This window comes from Rhyacophila brunnea, unplaced genomic scaffold (genome assembly GCF_057557595.1).
Source record: "Rhyacophila brunnea isolate RB1 unplaced genomic scaffold, BYU_Rbru_1.0 scaffold_20, whole genome shotgun sequence".
NCBI lineage: Eukaryota > Metazoa > Arthropoda > Insecta > Trichoptera > Rhyacophilidae > Rhyacophila > Rhyacophila brunnea.
Genome location: NW_028232860.1, coordinates 35,353,757 through 35,375,181, shown reverse-complemented (window position 1 = coordinate 35,375,181; position 21,425 = coordinate 35,353,757). Strand labels below are relative to the sequence as shown.

Genomic DNA, 21,425 nt, shown 5'->3' with positions numbered 1-21,425 from the left:
ATACTATATTTGTTTGAGATGGCTTAATATAAACCTATTATTCTACAATTAATATTTTTTCCCAATGAATATGTAAAAGGGATGTTTTAAGAATATTGTATTTATTTAAATAGTATGGAAGTCTTCAATAAAAGTAAAATCTTATCTTGAATTACGACGGGTGAGCTTTTCCCATTTAACGGCCCACATGCTCAGCGTAGGTCAAAATTGAGTTTTGTTCAAATACGCGCGTCAATATCATTTTACTCCCTACTTCAATTATAGTTTTTCAATTTACGGCTACGACCGTATGTTGTAGCTTAACCACTGGGGAATGACAAAAGAAATGGCGTATTTCAAAAAAACACTACCTTATTCTTAGGTCAATAATTATTATAAAGCAATCATTATTCGTAAGATGTTTATCACACTTGAATGGTCAAAGACATAGCTTATAATAAGTATCTTTAGAATCATCTTCAAATGTGTTAATCTTGCCGATTTTTTGAATAATAAAATGCCTAATTCTTGTCAAATTTGGGATCACAGAGATTATCAATATAATTTTTTATCGTAAATATTTTACAAAAATTTTCTCATCTATAATTATACTAATAGTTTTATAAATGCGATTAAAAATTAATAAATGTAAAAAATCTTAACACCACTGCACAGTTATCTACCGAAATATGACTATATTCTAAAACATTAGAGCGAGAGGTTTAAAAGAATACTATTTTATGTAATAAAAATACTTTATGCAGTCATCAAATATTTAAAATAAATATAAAAGATAATAAGGCTTGAAAATTATATAAATAGATTATCTACAACGTTTAAGGAATGTCCAGGATCATGGTTTGAAAATACAAAAAAAACTCAACATGGGGGACATGCTCGTCGTAGGTCAAAATTGAGTTTTTTTTGTATTTTCAAACCATGATCCTGGACATTCCTTAAACGTTGTAGATAATCTATTTATATAATTTTAAAGCCTTATTATCCTTTATATTTATTTTAAATATTTGATGACTGCATAAAGTATTTTTATTACATAAAATAGTATTCTTTTAAACCTCTCGCTCTAATGTTTTAGAATATAGTCATATTTCGGTACATGAATGTGCAGTGGTGTTAAGATTTTTTACATTTGTTAATTTTTAAACGCATTTATAAAACTATTAGTATAATTAATAACGAGATAATTTTAGTAAAATATTTACGATAAAAAAATATATTGATAATCTCTATGATCCCAAATTTTACAAGAATTAGGCATTTTATTATTCAAAAGATCGGCAAGATTAACACATTTGAAGATAATTCTACAGATACTAATTATAAGCTATGTCTTTGACCATTCAAGTGTGATAAACATCTTACGAATATTGATTGCTTTATAATAATTATTGACCTAAGAATAAGGTAGTGTTTTTTTGAAATACGTCACTTCTTTTGGCATTCCCCAGTGGTTAAGCTACAACATACGGCCGTAGCCATAAATTGATAAACTATAATTGAAGTAGAAAGTAAAATTATGTTAACGTGCGTATTTGAACATGTACCTAACAGAAACTTTTTTAATTTTTTTTTAAACGGTACATGTTCAAACACGCGCGTTAATATAATTTTACTCCCTACTTTAATTATAGTTTGTCAATTAATGGCTACGGCCGTATGTTGTAGCTTAACCACTGGGGGATGACAAAAGAAATGGCGTATTTCAAAAAAACACTACCTTATTCTTAGGTCAATAATTATTATAAAGCAATCATTATTCGTAAAATATTTATCACTTAAATAATATTCAATTTAAGTAGCATGTACGATATAAATAAAACGTTGACTTTTATGATTTTTCAATAAATAAAAAAATCAAAAAGTTTATCGAAATTGAGAGAATAAAATGAGAATTTTATTAGTGACGTAATAAACTGTCCCGGGGGTAGTTTTTAACCTGTTGCCTTACAGCACCTAAATACAAAGGCCTTGTATTCACAATCTAAGCGCGAGTAAACATCACGCGATATAGAAAGACTATGAAATAAAAAAATCTGCCAAAAAACGTCATTCATATTTTTATTTTTTATAGAAATACAGTGCCTCGGCCTTATAATGACAAGATAAAAGTGCAGCATTCCCTAACTTGTCATCCAAGAAGATCAGTGACGTCTCATGGGGGTGGGTAGATTGAGCGTCGCTTGGGGGCGGCAGTTACTCGAAGGGCGGCAAATCGAAGAAAATCATTTGGTATATATATAAAATAAATAACAAAAATTATTTTGTTTACATGTTGTACAATAAATAGCATAGCAAAAATGGTGTGAGAATAATAAATCTGTGTATTGCTAAATGACACAAACCAAATTTGTCAGAAATATCCACCAAATAGAACCTCACACTTCTGGTGATGTAAGTGTCTAACGTAATTACCTATATTATAATATTTATTCGCTTTTTATATCTAAAATTAATTTTGTGTGTTTTAGTGGTATATATTTTATTAGTAAGTAAGGTATCCATATAACAGATTTCTTAAATATCGGAGCCATGAAAGGATGATAAAAATACTGTATACATAAATGGGGCGGCATTTTGGCGCTGCCTAGGGCCGGTATTTTGTCTAGAAACGTCACTGAAGAACATCAATGGTAAGCGTAGCAGATGATGATGCCGTATTTAGTGGCTTAAGAGCGTACATAAGTGAAACGGCAAATAATTTTCAACTGTATGTAGAACGAAATTACGGCCGCGTTGTCATTCAGAGAGTGATAGTCGAGGCATCTGCACGTCGATTCGTTTTGTCATGGCGTCGGATGAAAATATTCTTAAATTGTGTAAAGGTGACTAAAAAACTTTACGTATGTACTTAAAAAAGATAACATGTCAATGAATATACTATTATTATTACGAATATAATAATAAACATAACATAGAAAGGGCGCATGTTGAACTTTTATGACAAATTATATTTCATTCGGCTTCCGTCATTTGCACCCGCGACCCGCATTCTGCGCATCGCCTAGTCACGATCTTTTTAGACCAGGCCTCAGCTGAGGTATAGCCTTAAGAACCTCCGTGATTGCACGAGTGTAGTTTCATTGAACTGTTCCGGATGATAAGGAAAAGATCGTCCTGATGATGGCTGACCTCCGTTAGGGGATGGCATGATAAAAATAAGAAACTATTATTTTGGTTAGCCATCAGGGTATCAGGGTAAACAATATTGGTCTACATAAGACACAAAATAAATTAATCGTGGTCTTCAGGCGATATCTCTGCCTCCAAAGGCACCTAGCGGAAAAATACGAAGCTTGCAATTTGAGACGTTTTTTTTTGATAATTTACAATTAAAACTGTATTTATTAATAAACATGTGTCTGAAAATATTAATAAGAAAAATATTTTTTATTTTAAGTCATAAACCTACAATAATTGTAAAAAATGTGAATTTGTCAAAGGACCCCATCTTATTATAACATATTATATTTTACAGTCATATTTATTATTAAAATTTAGTTTATTAAGCTTTCTATGTTTTTTCGTATAGATTTTTTACTAATTCATAGTTTTAATATTTTTTATATACATATAAATTTGTACAACTTGAAATACTTTTTATCTATATCAAATACAGCTTCAATTTTGGGATCATACCTAAATAAGAAATAATTTATATTTCTATAATAATTTCCGTTTTTGGGGGGGACTCTCCTTGTGTGCGCGACTGTGATGCATTATTATGTTGGCAATAGTAGTAGGTACAAGATATCTATATTTGGCCATGTATTTTTACCGATTTATACGTACCTACGCGGTGTAAATGAGAACTCTGTCATTCTTGTTAGTATTGACAGGTGTGTACCTGATAACTATTTTCGAAATCGGGAGCATCAGTACTTGTTTGTTCTGTCAAGGTGCAGAACTAATCTGCCATTGGTGATGCCAATGGGAGGGCTATAACTCTATTCAACCAAATCGCTTCAGATGTTGATATATATATACCACCTACGTGAGAATAATTAGTATAGGTTGCCGTTGTTTTATAATTTCTTAAAATAGAGTATAGGTACCTAGCTCATTCAATGTACTTTTTTTCTACTTATACTATTTTTTTGGTTTTAAATGTTATCTTGTGAACGTTTTAAATAATTAATTTGTAAAATTCACCATACGTATTTAAGATAAATAAATTTGAATTTGAACAGTATTTATACGCCTCTTCAAAGAAATCATTAGATAAATCTTTTCTGTTACCCTGTACATCTACTTTAACTTAGTGCCACAAACTTAAATATTACATCCGAGCTATCCTCACTAATCCCCGTTTATGAATAAAGTATAAACATTTACACTTTACGGGATAATGGAAAGAGAGATAAGCTTGGGAGTTATAGACGCTGTACAGCTAAAGTCTTAAGTGTTTATACATTATTCAAGCGATACTATGCTTTATAGCATATTAGAATGGGCTCCGTAGTTTTGTGTGCGGGGGCTCTATTTAAAACTTGTAGTGTAGACAGAATCGGGTGTTTTTATAGTGTAACCAGAGTTTTGGTGTTAGTTTTTTGATTGGTACTGTATTCAGATATGTGATTAAGGAATCATTCATTCATTCCAGTGACGAAGGCTCCGTACTATACGATTATTACAGCCTACGTTCTAAGAAATATAGACTAACGACATTATAAAGTTAAAAATAGACAGAACCATCTGTCATCAGAATCTTCAAGATTGAATTTGGAATTCGTATGCGACAGCGCTATATACGAGCTTCAACTATTGTATTTAGAATTTTTTCAAGCTACTTTGACAATTGGTTTTTGTTTATTAAATCATTACTTTTTTCAAAAAGATTTTTTCTATTGGTTATAATATATTTTCTCAGAAGTGTTTTTCAAAATTATGTATGTTCAATAATTAGAATGGTACATTCTTAAATCTTGAGAATTTTTCGTTGAATAAAAGAAATAGTTAATAATAAATTATTAGCAAGTCAAATAAGTTACATTATAAAAATATTGGAGAAATCCGCGACGTCGGTTAGTAAATGAAGTATTATGTACTTATCTACTTTGATTTAATAAGCAAAAACCGATTGCCAAAGTAGCTTGATTTAGAAGAGCGCTAATGAGTAGGTATTAAAAAGACCAATAAATAAAGTTTGTCGCAATTAGTATGTCACCTTGTAGCATAGAGGATAATTCACGGACGGGGCGTAAACCCAGGAGATGCAGGGTTCGATTCCCTGCCGGGGTGTCTTACTTTTTTCAAAAATATGTTTTCTATTAGTTATAATCTATTTTCTCAGAAGTGTTTTTCAAAATTATGTAAGTATGTACAATAGTGTCATCTCCCTCCATTTTCGAAAGTGGGAAGCACGCTGTCACTTTGTTTCTTGGTATGGATTTTTGTCTGGATTCAGGACTTGGAGGTGGACAAATAACACACCGAAATTGTGTTGGAAACGGCGAGATATATTTACGTTTAATATTATCTAATGGTTACATGTTTATACAAATTATTTTCAATTAAATTTTTGCTTTTCTCGCGCTAAAACAAACGGCCGCTTACGAGCGATACAAATGCGGCGTTGCCGTTCGTATTTTTTTGTTACGGCATTCAGACAATGTTGCCGGTCAGATATTCAACATTATTTAATTATTTTTGCAATCAACCCTTACTATTTGTCGGTTTGATACCGACTCGGGCCTCTCCAGATACACAGAGACATCCCCAAATGGAGACCATTCGGGGGTGTAACAATAGCTCATGTTTTAGACAATAACTTGATACAGTGATTGAGTACAGTCGATGCATCCTTCTTTAAGGTTGAATTTAAACTGAGTTAAAAGCTATTTTTATTCTATATAAAATAAACTTTAATATTCAGTACTTTTGGCATCCTCAGACGACAATATCCGTTATAAATAAATTTGAAACAATGAGCGATTATTATGCATTGCATTTCAGTTGATTATATTGATAAGAACAATGCCGCGATAAACCAAATCTTTATCAAACGCATTACTAGATATTCATTATGCATGCTTATTAATACTTAATAATAATACAATGATATGCTTAAAGCTGCGGGGCTATAACAGTCGACTACTATCAGGGGTAATACGTATGTGCTGTTCTTACCTCCGATGTAATTATTATCTTGTTTAGAGGGCTGCGTTGGGCGTGCGTGATATTGTATATTCGGGACACAGTTGAATAGTACACGGTGTTGGTATTTTATTGGTTCTATATTGTAGTTATGAAGCTTGGATAAACACGCCACTAATAAAGGACTATCATATTGGTTTTATGCAGCGTTGGAAGGTTTACATTATAATTTGAATTTAGGTTGAATGTTACGCGGAGTTGCGCGCGTAAATTGACAATATTGTTGAAAGGCCAAAATGCAACTAGAGTTGGGTTTCGGGAATTTCCCGACGGGATTTCTTGAGAAGTTTTCGAGATTTTCCATCCCGAATCACGAGAATTGAAATTTTTAACATTTTGGGAAATCCCGGATCTCGAGAATTTTTTCTCGGGATTTGGGATGTCTTTATTATCAAATATTAATTGAAAAAACGATTTTCTATATGAAAAAAGTGGACCGAAAGCACAAAACGTTCAAAGAGTCATCGGGGCATTTAACACAATTAAGCCAACGTCGCGCAGTTTTTGCAACATCAGGGAATTTTGTGTCTCAAAAGCGTACGCGATTGTCAGACGCAGCGATTGACAGTCTGTGTTTTTTGAAATTCTATTTTAATAAGTAATGTTTTGATTTATTTTTGTTTTCCTACTTCTATTTTGTGTCTTCTTACATAAAAAAAAAAAATCTTATTTTTTTGGAATGTGTCTGTTTTTACACTGATTTTAAGATTTTTACATTTTTTTTTTAAATTTCCCGATATCTCGAGAATTCTCGAGAACTCTCTTCTGGAAATCCCGAATCTCGAGATTGAGATTTTTTCGGGAAACACCTAACTCTAAATGCAACTATTTTAGGACAGTCGAGATGTAACAGTTTCCTTTTCCGTTTTTGCGTAGTTGTATATGGCCTATCAACGACCATAGACAACAATATGACAGTTTGTAGGTTTCATTCATCGGATGATATGCGTATGGACCCCGATGTCCAAACCATTCCTGCAATTGATATTTTACAAAGTGTCGCGAGTCTGAAAGGTATTACAATTTTTTAAATGACAATTATTTATTGTTCTGATTAGTTAACCAGTTTTTTTAACCAGCGTTCTTCAAAAGGGTCACCTTATTATTTTTAACGTAGTAATAATTAATTTATATCGGGTTTTCTTATATCTTTTTTTATTGTTACTATTAGAGGTGGGCACCAGGCGGTCGCCACTTCTTAACAAATCCCAAACAGCCCCCATCCCATTTCTCTCGTCCAAAGAGCAATGGCGCTCGTCGAATGGCGTCCAAACTTTAACGATTATGATTACCATCTCGGCTTGTATTATTTTAACCCGTCTCGCAACCACCCCCACCTAACTTCACACCAGTCGGGTGGTAGTGCACAACCGTGACTATTTCTTTAGCCAATGCTTTCCAAACTGTTTTAGAAAATTTCTCCAAGCAATATATAATAAACTATTTCTTTTACTCAACGAATAAGACATAAGATTTCAGAATGTAACATTCTATATATTGAATATACATAATTTGACAACATTTCATGCGTATACACACTAGAAAAAATCGTTTTTGTAGAAAAAAATACAAATAAGTATTTGAACCTGTATCTGCTGGAATCACGCCAGCGTGTTTTACCAATAAAACTACGGGCGCCTTAGATAATTACGAAAATTTTAATTAGTAGTTGTTACATGAAATGCTTATCGAATTGGGTTATAAGGTTGGCTATCGGTTTTAGTAAACCAGCTACATAGTAGAAAATGAATTGAGTCATAAAGGTACAATATTTGAAGAAAAATCATTTGTCTTGTGAGCCTTGTTATAGCCGGATAGTAAAAAAAGTCGCCTGCGCAATTTTTATTATATCTATTTTATAAATTTATATATCGTACATATCGATCTTTCCATGTTGCTTTGAGTTATAATACGGAATTTAATATTATTTACTAAATATTTTGATGACAATAAAATATATTTCAACTTTTCTTTGACTTTTGCAGACACCCTTGGCGCATCCCTGCATGGGCTAGTAGCTCCAGGGGAGTAGAAAGTATATCAAACTACCGATGTGTAAACGTAGAGTAAAAACATTTAAAAAAAGGCCATGAAGTCGATCGCCATACATAGAAAATCAGTAGGTATATATACTTATACAATAAAGATTTTCTAGTGTCGCTTGCAGGATGCAACTTTATATTTCTATACTAATTTTATATTTCACTAATTTTCAATACTCCGCTTTACTCAATCTCAACGCTATACGGCTACCTCTGCCCGGTATAACAGCGCACGGTGAACTTGGTGATTTGGTGAGATGCTTACTTACAAATTTATGTAAAGTTGTGATCAAATTAAGCTCCATGTAGCCTACATGTTGTCTACTGTCACACTGTCACGGCGACAAATTTAGTATATGGTTTCGCCATTTCGCAGAATATTTTGAACAATCACTATCTCTGTAAATTCATTGAAGAATGATACTGATGAAGAGTGCCAACTATAATGTATTAGTAATTTGAATTGTTATTAATTATTCATGCTAATTTCAATTAATTTTAACAGTTTATATGTGTGTGTACGTTAAAATTACTTGCGACATGGCATCAGCTATAGATAATATTTTTAACAGAACCCAATCTGCAGACCATAGATAATAGACTACATTCTTATAGAACATACATAGTGCCAAACGCTAAAAAACAAAAAACGTGATTTTGACATGATTCGAAAATGTGTAGACGTCTAGAATATGATAAAAACGTTCAAAACGTCATGCAGGTGTCGATGCAGTGCGGTTCAACGTGAGGAGACCTCATTATTAATTTGGTGATTTCGGCAGATTTTGCCAACAGAGAATGTTCGTTTAAAGGTTCAAAATGTGCTAAGGGATAGGAGCATCAGTCTGATAACATATTAAATGACATTACACACTTTTTCCCCGTAGCGGCAGCTTACTGTGACGTCACGTGATAGTAGACGACATGCACCATAATATATTTCGCGCTTAACGGGACAATTATTACTAGCTGATTAAATTAATATTTTTTGAATTCAAAATAATTTGATGTATCCTGGACAAACTCAACTTGCCGTGTGCTTGCCTAGAGTATCCCTTAACTTTGGCGAACGTTAAGTTGACCCTCCCCCCCCCCCCCCAGAACTCCCTGATACCCCGGCGGGGCAACTTCTAAACTAGCGCCTACCCACGTCTCTAGTCTAAAACTTTGACCAACCCAAATTGCTTATGAAAGCATTCGAGCTCCGTTGTTATAACAACCCAAGTATAGCTACACTGTTCGCTGGCGCAAAGTTAGGTTATGTATATTATATATTCTAAGCTTGAGAAATTTGTTTGAATAGTAAACTTCTATACCGACCCTACCGTGAACCACTGGTTCACCTATACAACCATAGCAACTGAATCTGTGAAACGTTCCTAATTTAAATATGAGCTAACGGTAAGATGCTAGTATAAAGTATAATACCGAATACGTAATATTGTAGTAAAAATAGACCTTACATATTTTATGGTTGTTTTTGGATTTTATTTCAATCATTTTATCATGGTATTAAAAACATTTTTTTTGTTATTTTAATTCTTTGATATTTCGAGCAATAAACCTATTCTTCAGAATAATCTCAAATATAAACCAGGTCGCACATCTTATCTAAAGTCGTGTCGACAACTCGACATCAACACGTCGGATATGTCAATGTGATTTTGTTAGTAGTCACAAAACATTTATTATAATTTAATGTACCTCCTTTCAACATCAGGTTAGTAGTCAGATATTTGTCAATTCAATTCAATTTATTTATTTTTACATATTGTGGACATTACAAATTATAAGTTTAAGACGTTCACAACATGACATAAAAAAAGAGATAGATAGTATGTTATTAAACAGTAGAAATATGTACATACAAAAATATTAATTATATAGGTACATGGAAATACACCAGATGAGTTAAGCAGACCCTATTTTAAAAATTTATAAAATATCGTCCACCTATACTCATCCTCCCGTAGGTGGAATATATCAACACTCGAAGCAATTTCGTTTAACATAGTTATCGCCTTCCCAATTGGCATTACCAGTGGCAGGTTGGTTCTGCACCTTGCGAGAATAGTAGACAGTCAACAGAGAAAAAGGAGATATGATCAAATAATTTTGTATTCTTTGGGCCGCGCCAGCCGAAAGAATTCTGAGGTCGCACCTAGGGATGGCAATACCGGTATTTCAAAACTGGTGTCTTAGTATTTTACGATACCAAAATACCGGTTTTCAAAATCAGACAATACCAATAAATTCGTTATTGAAAGCGGGAACAGCTAACATAAAAGGTTTAACAGGACTGAAAAATTTTATCGGGTTACGCTATGTCTAGTTTACTTCCATGCCAATCGACGTGTAAGTGCTAAAAGTGTAATACACTAATAAAACATTAAGATGAATTATCAGTGGGGTACATTCACATCTAATCACTTCATAATATAGATTTATTGAAAGATCATTATTTGAAGAAGAAAGTGCCAATCATTTACATTTTACCTCAAACATAATCTCTAAAAATGGAAAACCGCTCAGTGATGGAGAATATAATATGAAAGAAGAGTGGTTTAAATGCTTCCACGATCTTTGAGTAATTTGAAAACAAGAAAAAAAATATTCAAATAATACAAGATAAACCTTCGGCTAGAAATACGGTGAAAGATAGAATATCAATAACTCAATTTTAATTTTTTAATAGAATTTTTAAAACTATTTTTTTTCGCCATAAAAAACTGTTTGGCATGTCAGACTGTTGAAAAATATTATATGGGAAATTTTGGCACGCGTACATAAAAAGGTTCGCCATCCCTGCAATAGGATATACCAAAATACTGGTATTGGTATTTTCATTCGGTATTGCAATCCCTAGTCACATCACATGTTTTAGAATTTTTTACATGGTTATTCATTAATCAATCAACAAACTCGCATTATAAAGAGAGTATCAATAATGCTTCATTTCGACGGCAAAGCTTTTAAACGCTTATATAAACAAATAATTTAAAAAAATTACCGTTAACAATAATGCAAAAAATAAATTAAAAAAATATATCTAACAACTCCGTTATACAATATAAAATAGTACAGTAATACCTAATCTTGTTTATAGTAATAAATAAAACAGTGCTGGGTCTCAGAGTAATAATATAAAGAGAGTGTGTATTGTTTGGCCAAATCAAACCGTGTTTCTTGCCTAACCTAACATAGCTATGAAACGTTATACCATCATGTTGCTTCTCAGTACAGCTACAAAATTTAAACACAACATAGTTTACCATATTTTCTACTAAATTAAATAAAAATAATTAATAATCAGCAACACGTGCTCACAGTTTTTAAATGACTGTAGTCATCCAAAACAATATTTACCGACGACGTGTACAAAACATATTTAATTCAGCCGTAGAAATTTTATCTTACTCTAATGCATATTGCGGCTATATAAGCGTGCCGAATGCTTTCTGAATCGCACTTATGATTCGTTTTTGTTTAGGCCTTTCTTCAATGGCATTTTATTATTGACCAAAATCCGATGCAAGATTGAGTTCTCCTCGGTACAAATAGTATTCAAACATTTTTGGTCTACTGATTGCCGATTGATGAGCCAGTTCTCATATCAAAAACTTGCGACATCAATATCAACTCTTCTGATATTCGAACTAAGGATCCTGTCACCGACACTTGGAGACAAGATTTAAGATAGAAAGTGGTGCATATGTCACAGTCAGTTCACATAATCCAAACCATCAACAATTTCCCGAAATAGATGTGGTGTGTTCAAAAAATGGATGCACAAGCGATTCACATCTAAACTCGCCTCGTCTGCTCTGCTGCACAGCCATAAATCAAACCTTCAAAGAACGTCGTTTTGATGCTGGATATGAAGACCGCCTACACGTTGCCACTCGAAACGTAAATATATTTGGATGCGGCAATCGGCGAGCTGGTATAAGAATGACCAATTCGTATGTGTGCGTATACGTTTTGGCCTCTTCGACTCGCAGCCCAAGACGCATGCGATTTGCTGATAGCAGCATTATTTTTTTTTTCAAAGTAAAAAGTTACATTCGACCAATCTGCGGAGCTCTATTTGACAATGTGTGTTTTGTGAATAACGATGACGCACATCGACGTATTCGACACGTCAACATAACTATTTTTGTATTGTAATACCGATTGTTATGTAAATTTATCGTACAGACAAAATTTTCACAGGGGTGCATCCGAATATCACAGCGCCACAAACCTTCACGTACCTAAAACCACCATTGTTTCGTGGAAATGCTCTAAAGTTGTGATTATATTGAGATGCACGTCGCGTACTATCACGCTGTCACGGCAACAAATTTACTCCATGGTTTCATAATTTTGCAGAATATTTTGAACGATCACCACCTCTGTAAATTCAATGATGGAGTGTGCCAACTCTAATGTTTTAGTATTTTAAATTATTATTCATTATTCATGCTAAGTTCAATTAATTCTAATAGTTTCTACGTGTGCGTACATTAAAATTACTTGCGATAGATAATATTTTGAACAGAACCCAACCTGGAGACCATAGGTAATAAACAAAATTTTTAGAGAATATAGATAGTGCCAACCGGTAAAAACAAAAAACACGCGATTTTGACATGAATCAAAAATGCTTTAGCATGTAGAGAATGATAATAAAAGTTCGTTGATTCATGCAGGTATCGATGCAGTGCGTTACAACGCGAGGTGATCTAATTGTTGTTTTGGTGATTTCGGTAGATTTTGCTAACTGACAATGTTTGTTTAAAGTTTAAAGGTTCAAATTGTGCTACGGGACGGGATCATCCGTCTGATAACATTTTTAACACAAAAAACGACATGTCATTATGCATTTTTCCCGTTGCCGCAGCTCACTGTGACGTCACGTGATAGTACGTGATGTGCATCTCAATATAATCACAACTTATTTCTCACTAGATGGTGTGTAGCTCATTTTTTATACATGTGCCTGTTTAAGATAGCTGAGGATTAATAATAAGCTAGATAAGTAGGTAGGTACCTACTTAACTTGCAGACAATTTGGAACTAAATATAATAGTGGACGACATTCTAAGTCTGCTTAGGGGTGACACGTCATTGATGTAAGGTATAATTCATGGAAATCAGAAATAATGGGAACTGAAATACCTAACAGGTGAGGAGAGGCAGGCAACCGATATCGAGTAAGGAACAATACGGAATAAATTTAAACAGGTGTCAATAATACGTCATACGTCGAATACTGAAAACTGCTCTCGGTTTATTTATGCATTGGCACTCAATTAATATTGGTGTATCCTAGGAACTCAGAAATCTGTTATGTGGGTGTATTACACACACGATTACACGTCTATAATGCGTGGTTCATTTTCGTAGAACATTCACATATTCAAAACCCTGCATCAAAATTGACTGTATTGGTATTTAGCCTATCGGAATTATATTTATTATCAGCTGTTATGTGGTATAATTATTTCTTAAGTGTTTCAAATGCATTATCATCATCATCAGCCTGAATCTATCCACTGCTGGATGAAGGCCTCTTCAAGCTGATTCCACTTCTCTCGGTTCTGTGCGTTGTGTTGTCACGTACTTCCGCAGAACTATATCATTTCATCGATCTAGCGGCCTCTAGGTCTACCTTGGGGACGTTTTGTACCTCTTGGATACCACTGGATGACTAAATTTGTCCAATGATTGTCTCTTCTTCGAGCTATGTGTTCTGATCATCTCCATTTGAGGCTTTTATTGAACTCTATCACATTGCAAACCCTTGTCTGCTTCCTTATCCACTCATTCCTCTTTTTGTCCTTTCGCGCTATGCCCAGCGTGCACCTCTCCACACCACATTGTGCTACTCTAAGTTTCTGGATCTCTCTTTTACTTAGAGTCTATGTTTCACACGCATATGTGATCACGGGAAGCACACACTGGTTGAACACTTTGCGCTTTAGGCACAGTGGAAGGTCACTTTTGAAGACATTATTCAGGCGGCCAAAAACACTCTTGCCTAGGTTTACTCTGCGAACAATTTCATCAAATATATATATCCATCTATAGATTGGTATATATATAATAGCCTATCGGAATTATATTTTATTATCTGTTCTGTGATACCTACCTATAATTATTTCTGAAGTGTTTCAAATTATGTGTGTTAAATATAAGACAGAGATGTCGTAGGTATAGATAGACTATAGAGTAATCTTTATTTTATATGGTCGTAATAAAATTCGTAAGGTGAAAATAATAAACCGAAATAACTTTTATTACCTTATCACGTTGTCTGATGCTAATGTATAAATATAGTGCTAGTCATAATAGAGTCGCACATAAATTCCATTGCGCGGTTTATTCTCATCGTTAACTGAAAAAGAACTTCGTCGAATTAAATATAATACAAGCAAATTTACTCCTGTTTAAACTTTATAGTCTGTTGAACTGAATTGAGAACACACTAATAGTTCAATAGATCCTATGACTTGAAATTATGACTCACATAATAAAATATACACTGGAGATAATATCTAAATTAAAATAGAATCCGATGGATGCGGATTTGAGTAATATGTATTAAGATTATTTTTAATATGCGTGTTTCTCAGATAGTATCAAATTATTATGTAGGCATGCTCAATAAAAATGTAATATTCTTAAATCTTGTGAATTATTACTCGTTGAATGGATAAAATAGTTTGATTTAATATAATGAAACATTAAAATTGGCTGACAAAATTATTCAATACGTCATTAATAACCCTTTAACGTACAGAATATAAATTATTCAATGGCTACTATTTTAACGGCCCACGTGCTCGTCGTAGGTCGAAATTGAGTTTTTATTGTATTTTCAAACCATCATCCTGGACACTCCTTAAACGGTGTAGATAATCTATTTATATAATTTTGAAGCCTTATTATCCTTTATAGTTATTTTAAACATTTGATGACTGCATAAAGTATTTTTATTACATAAAATAGTATTCTTTTAAACCTGTCGCTCTAATGTTTCAGTATATAGTCATATTTCGGTACATAACTGTGCAGTGGTGTTAAGATTTTTTACATTTATTAATTTTTAAACGCATTTATAAAACCATTAGTATAATTTATTACGAGATAATTTTTGTAAAATATTCACGATAAAAAATTATATTGATAATCTCTGTGATCCCAAATTTGACAAGAATTAGGCATTTTATTATTCAAAAAATCGGCAAGATTAACACATTTGAAGATGATTCTAAAGATATTTATTATAAGCTATGTCTTTGACCATTCAAGTATGATAAACATCTTATGAATAATGATTGCTTTATAATAATTATTGACCTAAGAATAAGGTAGTGTTTTTTTTTAAATACGCCATTTCTTTTGTCATTCCCCAGTGGTTAAGCTACAACATACGGCCGTAGCCATAAATTGACAAACTATAATTGAAGTAGGGAGTAAAATTATGTTAACGCGCGTGTTTGAACATGTACCTAACCGATTTATTTTTTATTTTTTTTTAAACGGTACATGTTCAAACACGCGCGTCAATATCATTTTACTCTCTACTTTAGTAACTACTTTACTAAGAAGGGCAATAAACAATTTTTGACAGTTTAGACGGTTAACTTATTGTAACAATTAACCGCCTAAATACATAAATATGATAAACTACCTTCGATAGCCGCCTTGTGTATAAAATAGACCCACAGGACCAGTATCATTATCTCTGTATTTTGTTTTTTAAAGAAATTTCAATTTCAATTTCAACTTATTTATTTTTACATATTGTGGACATTACAAATTATAAGTTTAAGACGTTCACAACATGACATAAAAAGAGATAGATAATATGTTATTAAACAAATATGGACATACAAAAATATTAATTATATAGGTACATGTAAATACACCGGATGAGTTAAGCAGACCCTATTTTAAAAATTTATAAAATAACGTCCACCTATACTCATTCTCACGTAGGTGGAATATATCAACACCCGAAGCAATTTCGATGAACATAGTTATCGCCCTCCCAATTGGCATTACCAGTGGCAGGTTGGTTCTGCACCTTGGGAGAATAAATAACTGATGTTCTCTATTTCTAAGATAGTTATCAGGGACACACAGGTCAACACTGCCCAGAATGGCAGAGTTCTCATTTATACCTCGTATAAGTCGAAAAAAATACATAGCTAAATAAAGATTTCTTCTAAATTGCAAACTGCAGTATGTAAGCATGCCTAAGAGAAAGTCAGTTGGATAAAGCCACGGATGTCGGATAGTATCCGTACAACCTCAAATAAAGGAGTCTCAAGAATTTCTTCTGAACCCTCTCCACCATAAGGCCATACTTCAACTGATGCGGTGCCCAAACAATAGACCCACTCTCAAGTCTGCTTCGAACTAAAGAATTAAATAAAAGTTTTAATACCGTAACATCCGAAAAGACCCGGGAAGTACGCATGACGAAGCCCAACATTTTAAGCGCCTTGTTACAAATGGTAACTATATGGCTAATAAATGTCAGTTTACTCTCAAACGTAATGCCAAGTAATAATAATAATAATTAATTAAGTATTTAATATTTTTTATAATTATATTTCTTATCTATACTATGTACATTTTATGAATACAGACAATATAAAATAGATTAATGAACATTTTTATATAACAGTTTTAGAAACATCATAAAATATAAGATAAGCCAAAAAAATCTTAAAATAAACACAATATACTTAATCTACGTGAGTTAATAACAACTAGGGTCAGTTTCGTTCTCTGTGTGGTTTTTTTAAACAAATAATTGCTAATAAATATTAGACTGACAATATCTATTATTTAATTAAAAACATAAATCTTTATAATAAATTAACAGGTACATCATACGAAAACAAACAAGTTTTAAACATAGTTGAATGAACATTTGTATGTAGATCATAAAATATAATAGGTAGGTATATAAGATGACTATGAAATATGTGTGTTAGCAATCTGTTATATGACTAAACAATGTTAAGAACAAGAAGAATATTCTTGATAAAATCAAAATAAACATTCTTAAAATAAAACCGAGTCACTCACTGGTGTGAATTATATGCACGCATCTTATTTTTTAAGATAATATTTATGTACCAACGTATTTATTAACATGCTATTGTGGGACTCTTTGTAGTGACCAATACGTCAGAGTCGTAAGTAGACGAGTTTGAATTCCCAGGATGCCATTCGATTTCTGGTTTATTTATCAGATAAATTAGTTTTTGTAAAATTTGGGCTATTTTCGTATTTTTACAAAGAGAGTGGTAGAATAATAAAAAATAAATAGATCAATTATTTAAATTTATTATAAATAAGTTTTATGTATCCAAAAATAATATCGATTTTATCATGTTTAACGGCCCACATGCTCGTCGTAGGTCAAAATTGAGTTTTTATTGTATTTTCAAACCATGATCCTGGACACTCCTTAAACGTTGTAGATAATCTATTTATCTAGTTTTATTATCCTTTATATTTATTTTAAACATTTGATGACTGCATAAAGTATTTTTGTTACATTAAATAGTATTCTTTTAAACCTCTTGCTCTAATGTTTTAGAATATAGTCATATTTCGGTACATGAATGTGCAGTGGTCTTTAGATTTTGTACATTTATTAATTTTTAATCGCATTTTTAAAACCATTAGTATAATTTATGACGAGATAATTTTAGTAAAATATTTACGATAAAAAGTATATTGATAATCTCTGTGATCCCAAATTTGACAAGAATTAGGCATTTTATTATTCAAAAAATCGGCAAGATTAACACATTTGAAGATGATTCTAAAGATACTTATTATAAGCTATGTCTTTGACCATTCAAGTGTGATAAACATTTTATGAATAATGATTGCTTTATAATAATTATTGACCTAAGAATAAGGTAGTGTTTTTTTTAAATACGCCATTTCTTTTCTCATTCCCCAGTGGTTAAACTACAACATACGGCCGTAGCCATAAATTGACAAACTATAATTGAAGTAGGGAGTAAAATTATGATAACGCGATAAGCTTGAATATTGTTATGACTTTTAAAAAATACCTCAAAGTCAGGGCTCGAAATGGACCGGAGCGCCGTTCCGGTTCATTAAATCTCCTAAATTATAGCTCCGTCTCGTGGAAAAATTAATTTGACCATCTGAGATGACTCATTTTTATAAAATATATTAAGTATATAAAAGTTAATATTTTCTGAAAATTATTAGGCGCTCCGGTACTTATATAAAATTTTCCATTTTGAGGGCTGCTCGAAGCCCATTCAATACCTAACATGCATAATATGTGTAGAGGCTAAAACACTCACCCGGAAAGTGAAAGACGTAAGTTCGAGTCAAAATCGATCTATTTGTATTTCTAGATTTTTTTCTAATACTTACTTATATGTATGTTTCTGAGGTTTTTCAAAATCATGTTTTTTCTCTTTTACATTCGTAAACCTCTTTGTGATAAGAAAAATACAATTTATAAAAATCTCAGAAACATATTATATAAATAGGTTTCTATTGGAAAAAATATACAGAGTGGGACTCGAACTTGCGCACTATCTTGGTGAAAAGTTTCGCCTCTACGCTATCGATCCGGTTATAATATATGCGAATTATTTCTTATGACGACGTTTCAACTGCGGTGTTTCAAATTCCATCAATCAGGGACAATCTACTTTAAGGTAAATGACATTACTAACTTATTCGTAACATAATATGTCATAACATTTTTTGGTACGAGTATTAATACTGAATATTAAGGTTAAAGAATGTTAAGATTCTTTAATCTTGACAAGAGTAATGAACTATGTACATGTACTCGTAAGGACTATAAAAGTAAAACTGGGAGCAGAATAATCCTTTTTGCTTTTATTTTTCATCAGTATTTTTTGCATAATATTACTATGAAACTTTTTCTTTACCCTATTCATTACCAACTATGGCATAAATACTGATTTTTCAGTGAAACGGCAAATAATTTTCAACAGAAGGTGCGACAAAATTTTTCACTCGTCGCCAATCGAAGACCGACAGTCGAGGTGTGCGCACGTCGATTTGTTTTGTTATGGCGTCGGATGAAAATATTCTTAAATCGTGTAAAGATGACTAAAAACTTTACGTATGTACATAAAAAAAAATCATGTCAATGAATATACTATTATTATTAGTAATATAACAATAAACATATTATTAAATGGACGCATGTTGAATTTTTATGACAAATTATATTTCGATCGGCACGCGTCACGTTGCACCATCCGCGCATCGCCTAGCCACGATCTTTTTAGACCATGCCTCAACTGAAGTATAGCCTTAACCATCGTAATTTACATTATGATTTTTCCACAGAAGAGCAAGTGGCTGACATCCATTTCTCGTAAAAAAACAAAATCTGTAAATACAAACCTCTACTCTGTAGAGGCCCATATGATCCTATTAGGATCGGACATGGTCGAAAAAAAAAACATAACATTTAATAGACGCATGATGGATTTTTATGACAAATTATTAGGACAAAAAATTAGGACGCACGTGTCATTTGCACAATCCGCGCATAGGCTAGCCACGATCTTTTTAGACCGTACCTCAACAGTCTTAAGTAAAACTTCACGTTTGAGTAAAATATGGGATTGAAAATTCTGCTAAAGATTGCAATCCCTATAATGTTACAACGGAAATAGGGTTATGCAATTAAAATTGAAAGATAGCCTTGATCTGATAACGTTTCAGACGCCACATATAACTCTGATAGTAGGTTTGTTATGTCATGAATGATTTAAAATTGTCATGAACTTATTAATAAATACACATTTAAGTATGTTATTATTTATTACCGACAGGTTATGTTTGCTCTGAATTTCTATTATGTCTGTTGAGTTCACTTAATCGAACTGAATTGGTTGGATTATACACCTGCGTCCTACTTGTGGATAGAGTTCGCGAAGTGTGGCTTGAGCGACTGTAAGGTGAACGTGTAATGTCATATGACGACACACCGTATCGCAATTCTAAGTAACGGTTCTTGATTAACTTTCTCACCTTTGGTTTCCACACAAATACAAAGAATATAAGAACGCCAAGAAAGATGTTTCCAATATCCGTTATAATCCATAAGTAAAATGATCCCCCAATTGAAAAACTTATACATTCTCCTGTCCAGTTGATTCCCATTACTAGGAATAGTTTTAAATACAAATGAAATCGCTGTTCATTTCTCACATATCTAGCATGCGTGGAATTGTCTCCAGATACAAGAATCGATGTGTCTTTTTTGATTTGTTGTATTGTATAAGTTGTACTGGCAAACAGAATTATATTACACACAACTAAAATCATAACTGGTATGTAAAAATATACTAAACCGGAAAGCCAGTCGTGAAACCAACATCCGCTTATGCCAATATTTGGTTTGACTATACCGTCCGGTAGACTAGAATGAAATTGCATACCAGCGCATACTGCTGTCAAAACAATCGGCAATCCGAAAGCGTATATACAATAATAAAAAAATCTTTTTCTTTCTGCAGCTCTTTTACCACCGGGCACAACACGAAAACCTCTAAAAGTCCACCACAAGTCAAAGCACATCGTATTCAACCAGAAAAAACTGGCCATGAATGATAAATAAATTATAAAGGCAAAGCTAAAACATTCCGTAGACGCTATTACATTGTATTGTGAACTTTTTATTTGTATAGTTGAAAGTGATGTATAAGCAATCATAAGTGCTAAAACGTAACACATTAGCGATTTTCCATGTATATTTTGAAGCTCAGGTACAAATGCATATACTAAAAATGTTGCCAGCAGAAAAGGAATCGATATAATCATTCCAATAGAAAAAATTAGATACATCGAATAGTCCAATGTAGACATGACAGGCTCTGTCCCAAAACATACTAAAGGCAGTATAGCTGTACTCCACTCATCATCAGTTCCATATGGATCATCTAGCCACGCCTCCAAGCAGTAATTCATCTGAGTATGATTAGTACCGGAAGAATTCGGTACGTATAAGAATCCGGTGTCTTGTACGAAGAATGTATCTTCTGGTGTAGGTGGTGTCGTGTACGGATCCAACAAGTATCTTCCTTCTATGCAGGGGTCTCCAAAAACGAGTCCAAAATATGTAATTGATTGTAGATCTGATGGCTGTTTACCGGAATAAATAACGGGATTAAACAGTTCTGTATTTTC

General features: G+C 32.7%; 1 protein-coding gene across 1 annotated transcript in view; it reads right to left on the bottom strand.

Annotated features, from left to right (window-relative positions):
- Nucleotides 1-21,206, bottom strand: part of LOC147071597 (G protein-coupled receptor Mth2-like) — a 58,443-nt gene extending 37,237 nt beyond the window's left edge. Inside the window, exon 1 of the mRNA XM_085947977.1 lies at nucleotides 20,225-21,206. Within this exon, the coding sequence (XP_085804103.1) occupies nucleotides 20,225-21,206 (982 nt within the window). The remainder of the gene's footprint in view (nucleotides 1-20,224) is intronic.
- Nucleotides 21,207-21,425: the final 219 nt, after the last annotated feature.